At 51.8% G+C, this 16,428-nt stretch overlaps 1 protein-coding gene across 2 annotated transcripts in view; it reads right to left on the reverse strand.

Moving 5' to 3' along the window:
* Window positions 1–3,636: 3,636 nt before the first annotated feature.
* The window catches only part of ppap2d (phosphatidic acid phosphatase type 2D), a 24,932-nt gene continuing 12,140 nt past the window's right edge, over window positions 3,637–16,428 (reverse strand). The window contains exons 2-7 of one of the 2 annotated variants that reach the window (XR_010326551.1): window positions 7,760–7,917; window positions 6,689–6,975; window positions 5,973–6,030; window positions 5,583–5,759; window positions 4,638–5,466; window positions 3,637–4,518 (exon numbers count right to left, since the gene is read on the reverse strand). Coding sequence is in view for 1 of the 2 variants with exons in the window: in XM_064314549.1 (XP_064170619.1) it covers window positions 5,365–5,466; window positions 5,583–5,759; window positions 5,973–6,030; window positions 6,689–6,975; window positions 7,760–7,917 (782 nt within the window). In the remaining variant the exon portion in view is untranslated. Of the gene's footprint in view, window positions 5,467–5,582; window positions 5,760–5,972; window positions 6,031–6,688; window positions 6,976–7,759; window positions 7,918–16,428 lie in introns of both variants that reach the window. The other variant, XM_064314549.1, reaches the window with a different exon arrangement.

Genomic DNA, 16,428 nt, shown 5'->3' on the forward strand with positions numbered 1-16,428 from the left:
TCGGCAAACGCGCAGCGCAAAAAAAGATCGTGCCAACTCATGCCAAAGCACAATGCGTCGCGTTGCAGCGTTCTTAGAGATCTACAAAGACCTCTGTGTAAACAAACTCAGAATGCCTCGCAGTATTCCGCACTAAAACCCCACAGAATGTACCTTTCACAATCAGACCCCTTTGTGGACATAATGACAATAATTATTCCATTGCGATTATTATTGCGTGAACTTCCGGATGTGTTCGTTTATCAGGCTCCTGGGGGTGTGTGCCTGTAACAGGGGTATTGTTATCGCAGGTGGCTGTGCTGGCAGGCACCCTGGCCGTTTGCAGTCCGTACTTTAAAACGTTAAAAGGGGGGGGCTGCCAGAGAGATTAACAACGCCACGGGGGGGGGGGGGGGGGGGGGGGGGGTCGGATTTTCTGAGCAGATGGCAACGGAACTCCCCAGCATCGGACACAACAGGCCTCAGTGCATCGAGGCCCGCAAAACAAGTGTGAGTTTCGCACAAAAGCTATTTTCGCACTAAAGTTATTTCCGCTAATGCAGCAAGGGCTCTCTCTCGCTCTCTCTCTCTCTCTCTCTCTCAGCTCTACTGTGTGAGGCAGAAGTCAACACGTTGTACTTGGTTTATTTGGCTACTATGCAAAGCTATGGAAAATATTCCTTACTCTCCACTTACTCGCTCAATGGCAAAAAACTCACATGTATGTGATTCATACATTCACTCACTCGAGCTTACTCAATGGCACACACACAGCCATTCATACGTTCACTCACTCACAGTTGCTCAATGGCACGCTCACATAGTCATTCGCACGTTCACACATTCACTGACTCCCTGCCAAAAAAAACTCCCCAGAGTGACAGCACTTTCCTGTCTGTCACATAAATATGGCCTCTCCGACAAACGAGCAGTAGTTGCAACAGGGTATCGTATGTTGTCCTGATTATATTGCAGACACTAATAAAGAGAAACAGACCCGAACAGCGGTGTGAAATACTTCAGCATAGCCCAACAGGTCTGGCCCTGTCCAGCCCGCCCCTCACCTCCAATCGCAGGCCCTTCCTGCAGACGCGGCATCCACACAGATGTTATCCTCATCTGATACGGTGGCGGTACCAAGCAGGTGTGCTCCCCCCCAGGTATGCGTCCAACGCCGAGCGGGGCGGGGGGAAGGAATGCAGGCGCGCCCAGCTCTACGTGCCTGACGGAACACGCGGCGCGCGGACGGAAGGTTCCAGGGGGCGCCGACGATCCCGAACGGCCTCTCCGGCCTCCTCCTCCTCCTCCGACAGGCCTGACCAAGCTCGCTTTTGTGCTCGTTCTGCACCGCTGACCGTTAACAGGGAGGAAACCCCCCTGGAAAACCCGGAGACAGGAACAGAAGAAAAAAAAAAACGCTCTTCTTTCTGCAGAGAAACAGAGGGGTTAATGTGTTCCACAGACTCATTTTGGAAGTCCTCGTTCTGCAATGCCTGTTCGTGACTTTGCCGGTTTATTGTTGTGTAATTTCAAACTCCCCCGTACCCTCTCACCTCAATTCGACCACACTGGACACAGTTCAGCCCGGGAAAGGGCTCGCTTGGCTCTGGGATCACATGCCTTTCCGGCTTGGGAGGCCCGGCCTACCCCACAGTTCAGTGGCGTTTATGAATTCTCAAGAATCAACAACAAAGGAAAAGGCTGAACATTTTAATCACTGATCTTATTCCAGCTAAGTGTTTTTATTTATTTGTATTATTATTATAATTATTATTATTATTATGTGGAGAGTAATGGGTATATTGAGCCAATTAAAATAGGGGAGGAGTACATGGCTGAACTGAGAACTGGGTTGTTTGTGTGACACTGGCAGACCCTCTGCATTGTGCAACAGGCATCGTTAGGAGCACAGTTTAATGTCCCCTCTGAAGGACAGTTTCAAAACACAGCACTGTTTTTAGAAGCATAATCCCGTCAAGGCGTTAAAAAAAAAACTTTAACTGCCACAGACTAAGATAGATACTGAAACAAAAAAACATCCATAAATGTGCCTGGCAAGTTATTTTATGTGCTGACAAAAAATATTTTCAGAAACTGAACAGACCTTTCACAACAGCTAAAACTAAAAACATGTGTTGGCTGAAGACATTGAGAGTATTTAGGAAAATTAAGCTTTGCTTTAAAAAGAAACCTGAACCCCCCCCAATCTTAAGGACACACACAGACCTTACTGAATGCCCACCCTGCACAGCTCAGGTATCACACAGGTGTGCCCTCTCAGGTGTGTGTCCCCTACAGTGGACGAGGTGGGGCGGGGCAGGACAGGACAGGTATGTACGCGCACAGAGCTTCATGCGCATGAGGGAGCTTGCGGGAACTCCAGGGATTTCCAGGAGTTTGCACCCCACCCACCGCCTCCACCCCCACCCCCACCCCTTCCATCGGCGAACCTCGACTCCCTTTTCCCAAGAGGGAGCTCGCAGGAACTCCAGGGATTTCCAGGAGTTTGCACCCCACCCACCGCCTCCACCCCCACCCCTTCCATCGGCGAACCTTGACTCCCTTCCGCACATCGGGCATTGCCGAATTTCTCCTTTTCAAAACTCCCTGCCAGACGAGGTCTCAGGAAACTCTCCGCAAGGAAAGCGACCAAAGGAAGGAGGGGCGGCCTTTTTTCCGCTTTCTTCTTCTCCGCTCGAGCGGAGAAGCCCGATGTGTTCTCACAGGCTAAAATTAGACCCCAATCAGCCACATCTAAATTACAGCCGGTTAAGGGACTACCGTGTGAACGCTGGAGCCGTGGCGTGGCGTGGTGTGGTGTGGTGTGGTGTGGTCATACAGCACCGCGCCTCTCAACTACAGCACCGCGCCGCACCTCTCAGCTACAGCACCGCGCCTCTCAGCTACAGCACTGCGCCTCTCAGCTAGAGTTCAGCGGCTGTGATTGCGCAACCCCTCCTCCTGTTGGGAAGACCCTCCTACCCTCCCCCCCCCACCCCTCCTCCTCCTCCCCTTAATGCCCCAGAGCTCCTGCGCCCTTCAGTCTGCCAAAGCCCAAAACCAAACACCAGACTCGACAAGCAACATGACGGAGCCCGTCCAGCCAGGCCTAGTCATGGGCAACTGACCCAGGAACAGCCGACACGCCCAGTTGCACCTCAATAGGGAGAGCGCCAACTGACCCAGGAACAGCCGACACGCCCAGTTGCACCTCAATAGGGAGAGCGCCAACTGACCCAGGAACAGCCGATACGCCCAGTTGTACCTCAATAGGGAGAGTGCCAACTGACCCAGGAACAGCCGATACGCCCAGTTGCACCTCAATAGGGAGCGCGCCAACTGACCCCAGAACAGCAGATACGCCCAGTTGCACCTCAATAGGGAGCGCGCCAACTGACCCCAGAGCAGCAGACACACCCTGCCAGTGAGCGAGAGACAGACCGAGAGGATGAGGGGCTCCCAGTGGCCGCTGGATGAACCATGATATTGTAACACAATGCTTGACAAAGACAAGCTGCCTCAGCCCTGGGAGACCATCGGGAGCCAATCCTCGCAGGCACGGCACTCTGGGTAATATCGAGGTGCGATTTTACTGGGGGTTACCACACTCCGAATGAGACAAACTCTAGAGTGAACGCGCACACGTACACAAGGCAGTTAAAAGATTTAACATTCATTTTATTTTTTATTTTTTGAGTACAGTGGTTATTAAATCCTCTGGCGTTCACCAGAGTAAACGAATAAGATTATAGCAAAATAAAAATGGATAAATATAGCTTTCTTATAACATCTGTCTGGCTCAGTCACTAGTCGTTAAATGCAACACAAACAATGGAACAGTCCGTACCTGGTTAGCACACGGAACACAAAAACAAACACAAATCATTAATAATACTTCTGAAATTCTGGCCACTTTACAAAGGATTTATATACATTCATTTAAAATCTTAAGAACAATCAATTGGGGGAGGGGAAAAAAAAACACATTTCAACAAACAAACAAACAAAACAAAGAACAACATAAACAAAAAATATATATTTTTTAACTTGAGAATAACAAACAAAAAAAAAATTGACAAATTACAAATACGAAAGATTCCTCTAACATATTTCAAGTGCTGCAAAGGAGCTAACACACACCGCCGGTGACTGTGTGAGAGGCCTTAACTCAATGTGCGGCTCAAGTCAAAGTTTACCATCTGAAGGTCAGCCATGGGTCATGGGTCAAGGGTCAGGGGTCAATATTCAGTCACAGCTCCGCACCAGAGGTATGGTTGAAGTGGTTATTCAGACACAGCGGCCAAAGGAGGGCACATTTCTTCCGTAACAGGACTTACAACACGAGGACAGAAAGGCAGCTTGTTCTGCGGTCAAAGAAGCGGTCGGGGCAGCCTGTAGGTCACAGATCTTTTACATCACTACAGGAAAGAAAAAATTAAAAAAACAGCAAATTCCTCTCAGAGCACTCTGGACCAGGCTGAGCGCAACTTCAGACCCCGCGAGAGCGGTTTAATGCAAATTGTAGTACTAGCAGCAGTGCTAATAGTAGCAGTAGTACTACCCGCAATTTGCATCGTCAAAAACACACACACCGCTCGCAGCCAGCCAATCGCAGGTCTCCGCCAAACCCCACCGGCCCGCCTCTCATCGAAACCTACGAGGTCGAAACGTGGCATTTCCCAGCTAAAAGGTTTTGCGCTGGCTTCAGGTCGGTTAGGATGACCGACAATATCACTGACCGCAAAGGTCAGAGGTCACAGGTGACGAGGAAGGACGGAGGGGGTCACATGTTCGTCACCGTCCAAATTCTGCACCAAGACAACCGTTTTTTTAAACCACAAGTCTCACGGTTACAAGCTTAAACTACACATTAAATATACATTATGAAATGTATACGTGTTAACTATTCGAATAATCATTATTAGCAGCGTGAGCTATAAGATATTTTATATACATCTATCTGTACTTGTGTATACCACCTCTCAGGACGGGTCACTCTATACATGTCCAATGAAAGAGTGTGTGTGTGTGTGTGTGTGTGTGTGTGTGTGTGTGTAAGAGAAGAGCATAACTGTCCCTTGTTTTCTTTCTCTCATCTGCTCCCCAGTTCATTTCCTCCTTTCTCACTCCGTCTCAGTCAAAATAAAATAGTCTCTCAGTCACTTTCATTCCCTTTCTCTCCTCCTCTTCATCCCCTTCTTTTCTCCTTCTTCCCCCAAGGGACTCGTCCTTCCATCCTCTCTTCTGAAGTCGTGTTGGTGTGTTGTGCTTAGTTGTTCTCTCTCCTGCTCGCTCTTGGTCTCTCTCCCTCTCTCCCTCTCCCTCTCTCCCTCCCTCCCTCCCTCCCTCTCTCTCTCCCCCTCCCTCCCTCCTTCTCAGGCAGTGCTAGCAGACAGTCTGCTGGCTGGACAGAGGCGACTCCAGGGACAGGCTGTTGGTCAGCAGATCGGGCCGAGGACTCTTAAACATGGACGAGATGTAGAAAGCCTGTAGGACAGAGACGAGAGACAGACAGACAGACGGACTGATCAGATGGACCACTCACATAGACAGACAGAAAAAAGTGGGTGGGGGGGGGGGGGGAGGGGCCCACAGACACTCACCACCCAGTAAGCCGTGAGCGCCCCCTGCAGGAAGCCAGTCAGCACGTCGGTCGGGTGATGCTGGTAGTCAGAGATCCGGCTCAGGCCTGTGTACATCGCCAGCAGCACCAGCAGGAACTGGAGGAGGGGCCGCAGGAGCCGGGCCCCTCGCCACGAGAACCGCGCCTGCAGGTAGAACTGGGGGGGGGGGGGGGGGGGGGGGGGGGGGTCACACAACGAGAGAACTCCAGTCAAGTCAAAAACACCCCTCTGAAATATGGGTGTTATGTGTAAAATTCCTGCTCCACACTGTGTGTGTGTGTGCGCGTATGTGCGTATGTGCGTGTGTGTGTGTGTGTGCGCGTGTTGTGACATGGTCAAGGTCGCCGCAGGTATGCATGCAGTACTCACAGCCAAGTACAGCATGGTGTACATCGCGAAGGAGGCGTGGCCTGAGAAAAAGGACTTCCTGAAAGAGACGCCAATCAAAAACATGTTAACCAATGGCTTCAGCTTACACCCACAAAAACACTCCCATTGAGCCCTGCCCATAACAAAGGCCCCCCTCAGGCAAATGGTGTCTTCTCCTAATGCCACACTGGACTCCAAACAGCCAGCCCAGCCCACTGTATCTTCGTTAGCACACTAGGCCAGCTTCGGCTGGCACACATGATGCACAAGAGAGTTAAGTCAAGTGCTCCTTAGAGTAATGCTAGCCACATCACTCATGGCTATCTACTGGCAACTACTGCTACTGCTAATGCCACTACAAGGACTGATAATCCTGAAATTACTACTTCTAATAAGTACAAAACTACTCCTACTGCTATTGTTGCAATTACTACTAAAACTACTGTTGCTACTATTAGCACTATAACTACAGTTTGCATTAAATGTGCTGCCAGTAGTCCAAAGACTGCTGAAATGCTAGTCCTGCTATTAAAACAGTCATTGCTAATGCTACTTCAACCAGAATTACTGCTAATGCTACATTACTACATTATGGCTATATAATAACCCTGCATCGCCATCGCTAATGCTACTGTAGCTAATGCTACCGTTAGCGCTGTAGCGCAGTGAATGGAGGCTAATGTCTGCCAGGCCGTGGGGAGCAGCCAGGCACTGACCTGGCTTCATCCAGAATGCGCTGGTCAGTCTCCTGGCAGTTGACCTTGGGGACGTAGGTGCCGGGGGTGCAGTTGAGGGACGCGTAGGTGACTTTGCACGCGGACAGGAAGTGGGGGCGGAGCCGGCCGATGCTCAGCTTGGCCATGTTGGTGAGGGACTGGCCGATGAAGCAGCCGAACAGGAAGCTGCCCAGCTCCTTGTACAGGCTGGACACGTACAGGTTCCTGATGAAGGCGCGCGAACGCACGCCCAGGAAACGCACGCGGTAGCACTCTCCCAGGGCGATCTACGAGGGGGTGGGGGGGGAGGGGGGCGGGAGGGCGAGGAGGAGGGGGGAGGGGAGCAGGGCACAAACAGGAGGGTTAAGGTCATCCTCAGCCACCACCGTCAGGGTTGCACTACTGCCTACTCCAGGATTCTTACACATTTTCCCTTTCAAAACTTACTTACTTTTCCTGTCGGACATTTTGAGATTTCCCAGTACATTTTTCCCGACCATACTTGGCATGTCAGAGTACTAATAGCAAGATGTTAATCATGGAAACAAATGATTTCAAAGATCCACCTGCTACATATGCGTGTCACATTCTGACTATGCTATTACATTGCCGAACCATAGCTGCAAGACAGAGCTACTGGAAATAAAAAACACGAAACCCCGGCAAAGTTCCACACGTATCATTTTATTCAAGCTGCAATGCTAAAAACAGGGCAAAGCTATTCAGTTTTTGACCCAAACAGTTAAATGACCGTACAACCAGAAAGAGGGCTAAAGTCCATTGAGTCCATCTGATGCCCTGACACAAACTTTGCGCTTCCAAAGTAAATATTTAGGTTGCGCCGGCTGAAGCAAGACACCATCAAAACACAGACTGCTTGTCTGCCCAATTAATTTCGTTAATAATTAAACTTCCTGGGGGTGCTAGGGCCTGGGGGGCCGTAACTGCTTCCCTGTATCAACGCAGCCGTACGCTGTGGGACCAGTAATGATGCACCCCCCCCCCCCCCAGACCCAACCCCCAAAACCCCCAAATGGACTCAGGGTGATGGAGCCGCCGGGCGCTGCTCACCGCCACCCCGGTGATGAGGAGCCCCCCCGCGATCAGCACGGGGTCCGGGATGGCCTCGCTCTTCAGGAGGGGGTACGCGATGCTGGGGTCCCCGCAGAAAAAGCCCCGTCTGTGAGGGGTCACCGCCTTCAGCTCGCACGCCAGGAACGGGATGGAGGCTGGGGAGGGGGGGGGGGAGGGGAGGGGGGGGGTGGGCAGAGAGAGGGAGGGGGGAAGAGAGATAGGGAGAGGGGGAGAGAGAGAGGGAGAGAGAGAGGGAGAGGGTGGTACAGAGATGGGAAAAAAGAGAGAGGGCAAAGCGGTTAGAATTTGAGGGAAGGGACAGTCAGTTTCTGTCACTGCGATTATGAGCAGCTGAAAACGTGCACACAGAACCAAGCATCAGATGTCTGTACCTTCACCCCCACTGAGGTCAAAAACACACGTTTTAAAATACACTTTTCCAGTAGCACTGCACGTAGAGATTACTTTTCAACCAAACACAGCCTCTGTGCGTAGCACTGCATGTGATACTGTACAAAATGACAGAGCACTTGACTAGAAGAGAGCATTAGCATCATTGTAGCATGTGTAATATCAGTGTGAAGTGTACTGTAGTAGTAGTGTACAGGTTCTGAGGCCTGTGACTATACACGTACAAAGCCTTGCAGTTAGTTCACAATTAAAGTAGGACCCTTACTGACACTAAGCAGGTGTGTGAGAGCGAAGAGGCTCCAGGTAAGTGCACGGGCAAGGTCCTCCCCCCGACAAAACAAGTGCGAGTTTTGTCTCTCCTTTTGAGTCTCAGACAGGAAATGTATTTAACCCCTTTGTTACCACAAGGGGGGTGGGGATGTGGGTGGGGGGGAACGTGGAACGTGACCTGCTCACGACAGAGAAGACGCATTCACACGCGCAAGTACGCGCAAGCACACGCGGATACGTGCAGAGCAGGAGAGAGAGAGAGAGAGAGAGAGCAGGGGCGAGGGAGTGGAGGAGGGCACAAGTGGCGGTAAGATTCCGCGGAGGACTCCCACGACATCGGCGCCCAAACACGTCCCGCCTGGCCCTCATCTCCCGCCACCCCCCCCCCCCCCCCACCTTATCGCACGGCAGACGGCACGCAGGCCTGAAATAGCCTGTTTTCCACTGCTGCACACGCTCCACACACACCTCACACGCGTCACACACACCTCACACGCGTCCCGGTCATCACGCGCGCCTCAAACCTGCTGACAGACAGCCACACCGCGGGGGCCGTCCGGCCGCCCTGAGCCAGCGCCAGAGGTGGAACGCTGGAGATATGAGTGCCCCCCGCATCCCCCACCCCACCCCCGAACCTCACCTGAGGATGGGGGGGGGGGTCTGACTGGCTGTGCCAGACAGGAAGTGACCTCTCACCTGGACGTGGACAGCATGGGGGAGCAGTTCCCTGCACTCTCCGCTCCACAGGCCAGCACAAGCCACCTGCGACACCGGGACTGAACCAAAGTGCGTAAGTGTGTGCCTTCCGGTGCGCTTATTGACTTCTGCCACATTATCAACATGCCCAGGTCTGTTCTAGAACATTCCGGGCCTGCGCCAGCATTCCGCAGATAAGACTTTCCACCAGCCTTTTCCCAGAAACACAAAGGGGCTTTCCTCTTAACAGCCCAGGTTAATAATTAGGGAATGGCCTGATAGCCCAGACAGGGCGGGCGTGGCCCGGTTAACCTCGGTCAGTGTGGCAATCCCCGCCGAATGACCGTCCCTGGCCAAAGTCTGGCCTCGTTTAAAAGCGTTCTGGGTCTGCAGCCCGGAGCCGAAGGGTGCAACGCGCTCACGAACAAGTCTTCTCCTTCGCCGCGTTTCAACATCCCAGACCATGTTATCTGAGGACGGGAAGATCTGAACTCTGGATATCACGCGATGTCTGTTCGCTACGTGTGTGTGTGTGTGTGTGTGTTTGCATGCATGCTTGTGTGTGCCAGATAGTCTGGCTTTGTGAATGTGTGTGTGTGTGTGTGGACAAATAGCCGAGGCTATATATATGCGTCCATAGTGTATATATGCACACACAGACTCCAAACTGTATATATGAATCCACAGACACACTTCACACTGTACTTTTGAATCTACATACCGTGACCACACAACACACCACACACACACCACACGCGCTGTACGACAGTACTCTGACAAAAATTACGCTTGTACACACACACAACACAACACACACCGCACCGCCTGCGCTGTTACTGACAGTGTTCTCGTTCAGCAGGATGCCAAACCAGCTGCACGCTCTGCCTGCTGCGAACATCTGCAGGACTGACACCACGGAGAAGGGAGGGAGTGAAAGAGGGAGAGAGAGAGAAAAGACAGAGAGAGAGAGAGAGAGAGAGCAGGGAGCTAGGTGAAAATGAGTTATTAATATCGGTAATTCATCGTTTGTTTGATGTTGATAATTATTCCTTGGGAAATGTAAATTGTCCTCTTTTCATAATCTTTTACAACTTCTCCTTTTTTCCATACGTTACTCTAAACGTGACAGAGCGGAGGGGCAGGAAGGACTTTTAAACACGAGCAAGTTCGAAAATATTTTGGCAGCATCGGAGAACTCCTGTCTTTCTAATAAACCCTGAGAGAGAGAGAGAGCGAGAGAGAGAGAGAGAGAGAGAGAGAGAGAGAGGGAGAGAGAGAGAGAGAGAGGGAGAGAGAGAGAGGAGAGAAGAGAGAGCAGAGCGAGGCAAGCGAGAGAAGAGCAGAGAGCGCAGAGAGGAGCGGACGAGCATGAGATAGGAAGCGGGCGTGTTTGGCTTCCAGCCCGAGCCGCCTGTGAAAAACTCGCTACGCTCACACCCACCTGAAGCGGTCGCTCGGCATCCTGTACATCGACCGAATGCGTCGACGCTGGGGCTCAGGGACCCCGAAAAACACGTTCAAACCGCGGGCTGAAAAACTGCCGCTTTACGCTCACACCACAACCTACACGAGTTCGCCGCGTCGCGCGATCTCTGTTCATCGGGAAATGTGACGTTCTGTTTGCTCGCTAATTGTGCCAATGCTTCGGACGACTGCTGCCAAAAAAGCTAACTGAACTGAATTTAAAAGGAGGGGAGGAGAGAGAGAGAGAGAGAGAGAGAGAGAGAGAGCGTGCGAGGGGAAGAGGGAGAGGGAGAGATGGACAGGGAGAGGACGAAAGAGAACTATTTAATAGCCTTAGAGAGAGGACTGGGCAAGAGCTTTTGGTTTTCAATTTACACTTCCATTACCCTGGCCCAAAAAGTGAGATCACTGTCAGGGAGCGGCTACAAACTACCCGAGAAACACAAAGCAGAACACAGCGAACGGAGAGAGAAGAGAGAGAGAGAGAGGGGAAGAAAGAGCGAGAGAAAGAGGGGTAGAGGCAAAAGACACAGAGGGGGGGAAAGAGAAAGCGCGCTTGTTATTTGTGTGTGTGCTTTGGCAATGTGAGCCAATTTAGCCATAAAGGAACTGCTCAAAAAGGAGAAGAGGGCCAGAGAGAGGGGGGAAATGAGAGAGAGAGAGAGAGAGAGGGGCAGAAAAAAGGGGGGGAGAGAAAGAAAAAGAGGGGGGAGAGAGAAAGCAGGGGCAGAGAGGAAGAGAGAGGAGGAGACAGGAGGGAAAGAGGGGGCAGAGGGAATTCATAACAAGAGAGGGTGAGAGAGGGGAGGGATGGGAGGGAGAAAGGGGGAAAAGAGAGAGAGAGAGAGGGAGAGAGCTGGAGAGATGCAGCAGGACCCTTTCTCTGGAGAACAGCAGATGGAGGCGATTAGCAGACGGGCTGGAATGTGTGGGTCAGAGTCCCAAGCTCAGCTGTGACCCGGCTCTCCAAACACAACCCAGAACCTCTGAACCCCAGAACCTCTGAACTCAGAACCCCAGAACCTCTGAACCCCAGAACCCAGAACCTCTGAACCCCAGAACCCCAGAACCTCTGAACCCCAGAACCTCTGAACCTCAGAACCCCAGAACCCCAGAACCTCAGAACCCAGAACCTCTGAACCTCAGAACCCCAGAACCTCTGAACCTCAAAACCTCAGAACCTCAGAACCTCAGAACCTCAGATCCTCTGAACCTCTGAACCTCAGAACCCCAGAACCTCTGAACCTCAGAACCCCAGAACCCCAGAACCTCAGAACCCCAGAACCCCAGAACCTCAGAACCCTGAGCGCGTCCCCTCGCCCCGGGGTCGCCCAACCCGATGTCACCGCGCATTCCTGGGCGTGGCCCCCAGCAGATTCGGCCCTCCCTGCCGCCTTGACCCCCCCCCCCCGATCGGCGTGAGGGCTCCCGTCGCCGTGGCTACAGCGTGAGAGAGGTGATGGGGCTCCATGCACACGCCCCCCACCCCCCCACCCGGGGAAGGGAAAGGGGCGTGTCTCAGAGTCTCACGCCTCACGCCTCACATCAGCACCATCAAAACCCCTCTCTCTCTCACGGCAGCCGCTGACCAAAAAAAAAAAAAAAAAACCCAAAAAAATAACTGCCATTTTAATTACGGTTTGGCTCGGTGGCGGTGGCGGCGGCTACAGAGAGAGAGAGAGAGAGAGAGGCGTTTAACGGCCTGACAGAGGCTGGTGGGAAATCTCTGTTTTTAATTTACATTCCCATTACTGTACGCCAGAAATGAGATCACTGTCACAGAACAGCTACAGAACACCAGAGCAAAGCCCAGAGTGCTAAAGAGCGCAGGAAACGGAGGGAGGGAGGGAGGGAGGGAGGGAGAATGAAAGAGGGTTTGGATGGACAGGGAGAGGGTGAGATAATAATCAAATGATACGTTAGAATTCCAACTTTGCCTGCCGCTTTGTGTGCTAATATATACAAAAACAACAGCCATTACTACTACAGTGCATTACATTAACAAATACAGTCGCTGGTTTCAATGAACATCATTGCTGTGATATTTCTTAATGATATGTACACCGATCAGCCACAACAATAAAATCGCCTGCATTTTTCTGATTTAATATTTTATTTTCTCTGTTTGTAATCAAACAATTCACACGTGGTCAAAAGTCATGTTTTGTATTTGGATGCATATCCTTGGCATGCCATGACTTCCTGATGTCTGTGACCTATGAATATCATCAGAGTCTGGATATCTTACTGTCAGGTTGTCCTACAAGCGATACAAAACACTTTGCATTTGAATGGATCTCTATGGGAATTGGGGGGTGGGACTAGATTCGGCTGTAAATTATGCTGATACAGTATGGAACACATTTGTTGGCTAAATGGCTTTAAGGGTCCATGGTATCAAATGAGCCTCAAACCACTGTGCTGCTGCCAGATATTCAGTAGATACAACAGATACTACAAGCATTGTTTCTCCTGAATATTTTTCCATTGAGTTCAACAGGAAAATTAATGTGTATGTGTGTGTGTGTGTGTGTGCGTGCGTGTGCGTGTGTGTGTCCTGTGCACTGAACCAGTGGGTCTGACATCAGAGATTGTTCACAAAGAAAGGCTTTATGCCGGAGGCATTCAGGTGTGCAGGAAAGAGAACTGAGACAAACACACACACACACTCACACTCACTCACACAGGCACGCGAACACACACAACCACGCACAGTCAGACAGCCAAACACACTCACACACACACTCACTCACTCACTCACTCACTCACTCACTCACTCACTCACTCACTCACTCACTCACTCACTCACTCACTCACTCACTCACTCACTCACTCACTCACTCACTCACTCACTCACTCACTCACTCACTCACTCACTCACACACACACACACACACACACACACACACACACACACACACACACACACACACACACACACACACACACACACACACACACACACACACACACTCACACACACACTCACACTCACGCGCACGCAGCAGACAGTGGCGGGAGACCGGTGAGGCGCCAGTCGTGCGTCAGACAGCCGGGGCCTGCGCTCGGCTGCGCTCTGTGTAAGATTATAACAGCAGCGTCCTCAGCGCAGACAGAGATAAGCGTGTTGTGGTAATGAGGCCTGCTGTTTCAGACAAGCTGTGCTGTGAATAAACAGAGAGCGGCTGAGGGCCTACTTCCCCAGAACCTTCTGTACCCCCCACCCCCCACCCCCACCAAGGCTCCCCCTCGTGGCGCCCCCCCCCGCCCCCCCGTGCACGCAAGCGCCACGATGCACCCCGATGCATCTTCTATACCCCCAGCACCCCCCCCCCGCACCTTCTGCACAACCCCCTCACCCCGCTCACCCCACTCCCCCCCCGCCGTCTCCCTGCACCTTCTGTACTCCCCTGTGCCCCCGGCACCCCCCCGCGCCTCACAGGACACCCCTCTATAACTCCCAGTCCTTGCACTGTTTAGTCTACATGACAGAACACATGGCAGTGGAGAACAAAGACGCAGACAGGATGCAAGGATAAAACATCAGACATCTACAGATCATACACCTGTAAAACACACAAGCTTCCTGACACACACACACATGCACTCACACACACACGTGCACACACACACTCACACGCATACACACGCACGCACACACACACGTACGTACGCACACACGTACATACACGCACACACACACACGCACACTCACACACATACACACACACACCCTTTCCCTTTAGGTTGTCCGTCGTGTCCGACGATGACAATCCTGCCTCTGCTACTTGTGAGTCTTCTTGTGGCTGTGGAGCTCAATCAGCGATCCACACTGTCTGCCACAAACAGAAGAGGTGAAAGCACTGACTGGGGGTGCGGATGTGGTGCTGGCTTCATGTCTCTTTAGACGTTTCCTGGTCCGTGGACCACCTCGGTCCTCCTCGAGCTCATGCACCCCTTGCTGGCAGAGCTGCAGCCAGATGGAGCGTTGAGCGGCGGTGTCCTCCAGCTGGGTTGGGTTCAGGCCGCACGCTCTCATGACAGTCTTCAGTTGGTATTTATATATATCGCTTTTTCTGGCCCCCTGCCGAGGGGCGGCCGAGATGTACCTGGCCATACGGCACTTCACGCGGTGAGCGTTCTTTCGGCGTCCTGATCACGTGACCGAGCCAGCGAAGTTGGTGCTGGGTGACGGCAGCCACCACACCGACGCAGTTGGCCTTGCGGATTATTTCATTATGGGGCACTCGGTCACGCCAGGGCATGGAAGGCCTCAGGCATGCTGAGGTGGCGACTGTACAGGGTCCACGCCTCACAGCTGCAGGGGACAGCTGTGATGACAACCGCCAAGTAAACAGATATTTTGGTGTGGAGGTTGAGGTCTTTATTTTGAAAGACCCTTCTCCTGAGTCTGCCACATGAAGATGATGCCTGTTTGGTCCGGTTTTGTATCTCCCCTTCGATGCTGCAGAGAGGAAACTGCCCAGGTATTTGAAAGATTCCACTGTTGCAAGTGTTTTGTCGGAGATGGTAAAGGTTGGTAAATGAGACGGGGGAGTAGATGCCCACTGGCATACTACTTCGGTCTTTGCCACATTTACAGAGAGACCCAGCCTACCACACGCCCTTGCAGCAGCTGCAAGGGTAGCTTGCAGTGCCTCTGGTGTGTGGGCCACAACTGCGCAGTCATCTGCGCGCTGTAGCTTGATGACACGCTCAGATGTTATTTTTGCGACCGCTTGAAGCCTTCAGATGTTAAACAGATTTCCATAAAGTCTGAAGTCGACAGTAACCCCACCGTCATTCTTGACCTTCTCGTGGAGCAGCGATGTCACACACAGGAGGAAGATGTTAAAAAGAACGGGAGCAAGGATGCACCCGACGTACACGGGTGCACACCCTAAAGGGCTCGGATTCCTGGCGTCCAATAGTCACACGGGCCATCATCCCCACATGGAACTGTTGAAGGATGTTGACAAACCTCGGGAGGATAGAAGCTCCCTGTTGACTGTGTCAAAAGCCTTTGACAGGTCGATGAACGCTACGAAGAGGTCATAGCTCACACACACACACACACACACACACTCTCTCTCTCTAAGCAGGATGAGTTCCTTTAAAGGGGCCCGGTCACAAAAGCAGCCCAAATTTCCCACGCGGGCACAGACCCAGCTGACCCACAGAGACTCAGCGAGTTCACACACTCTTGCTCGTAAATGACTGCGCCAAAACAAGACGCTGCAAGTCTTCAGCTACAGATTTCACTCGACATGAAGCACAAGCCAGGGCATGAGAAGGAGAAAGAAAAACTGAAGAGACAGCGAGACAGAGAGAGAAACAGAGAGACAGAGAGAAAGAGCGGGAGAGAAACAGAGAGATAAACAGAGAGACAGAGAGACAGAGAGAGAAACAGAGTGAGAGAGAAAGAGCGGGAGAGAAACAGAGACAAACAGAGTGAGATAAACAGAGAGACAGAGAGACAGAGATAAACAGAGAGACAGAGAGACAGAGATAAACAGAGAGACAGAGGGAGAAACAGTGACAGAGAGAAAGAGCGGGAGAGAAACAGAGAGATAAACAGAGAGACAGAGAGACAGAGAGAGAAACAGAGAGACAGAGAGACAGAGATAAACAGAGAGACAGAGGGAGAAACAGTGACAGAGAGAAACAGTGGGAGAGAAACAGAGAGACAAACAGAGCAGGAGAGAAACAGAGTGAGAGAAACAGAGACACAGGGAAAGAAACAGAGCAGGAGAGAAAGAGAGAGAGAAGCAGAGTGAGATAAACAGAGACAGAGATAAACAGAGAGACAGAGAGAGAAACAGTGA

Source organism: Anguilla rostrata, chromosome 17 (genome assembly GCF_018555375.3).
Source record: "Anguilla rostrata isolate EN2019 chromosome 17, ASM1855537v3, whole genome shotgun sequence".
NCBI lineage: Eukaryota > Metazoa > Chordata > Actinopteri > Anguilliformes > Anguillidae > Anguilla > Anguilla rostrata.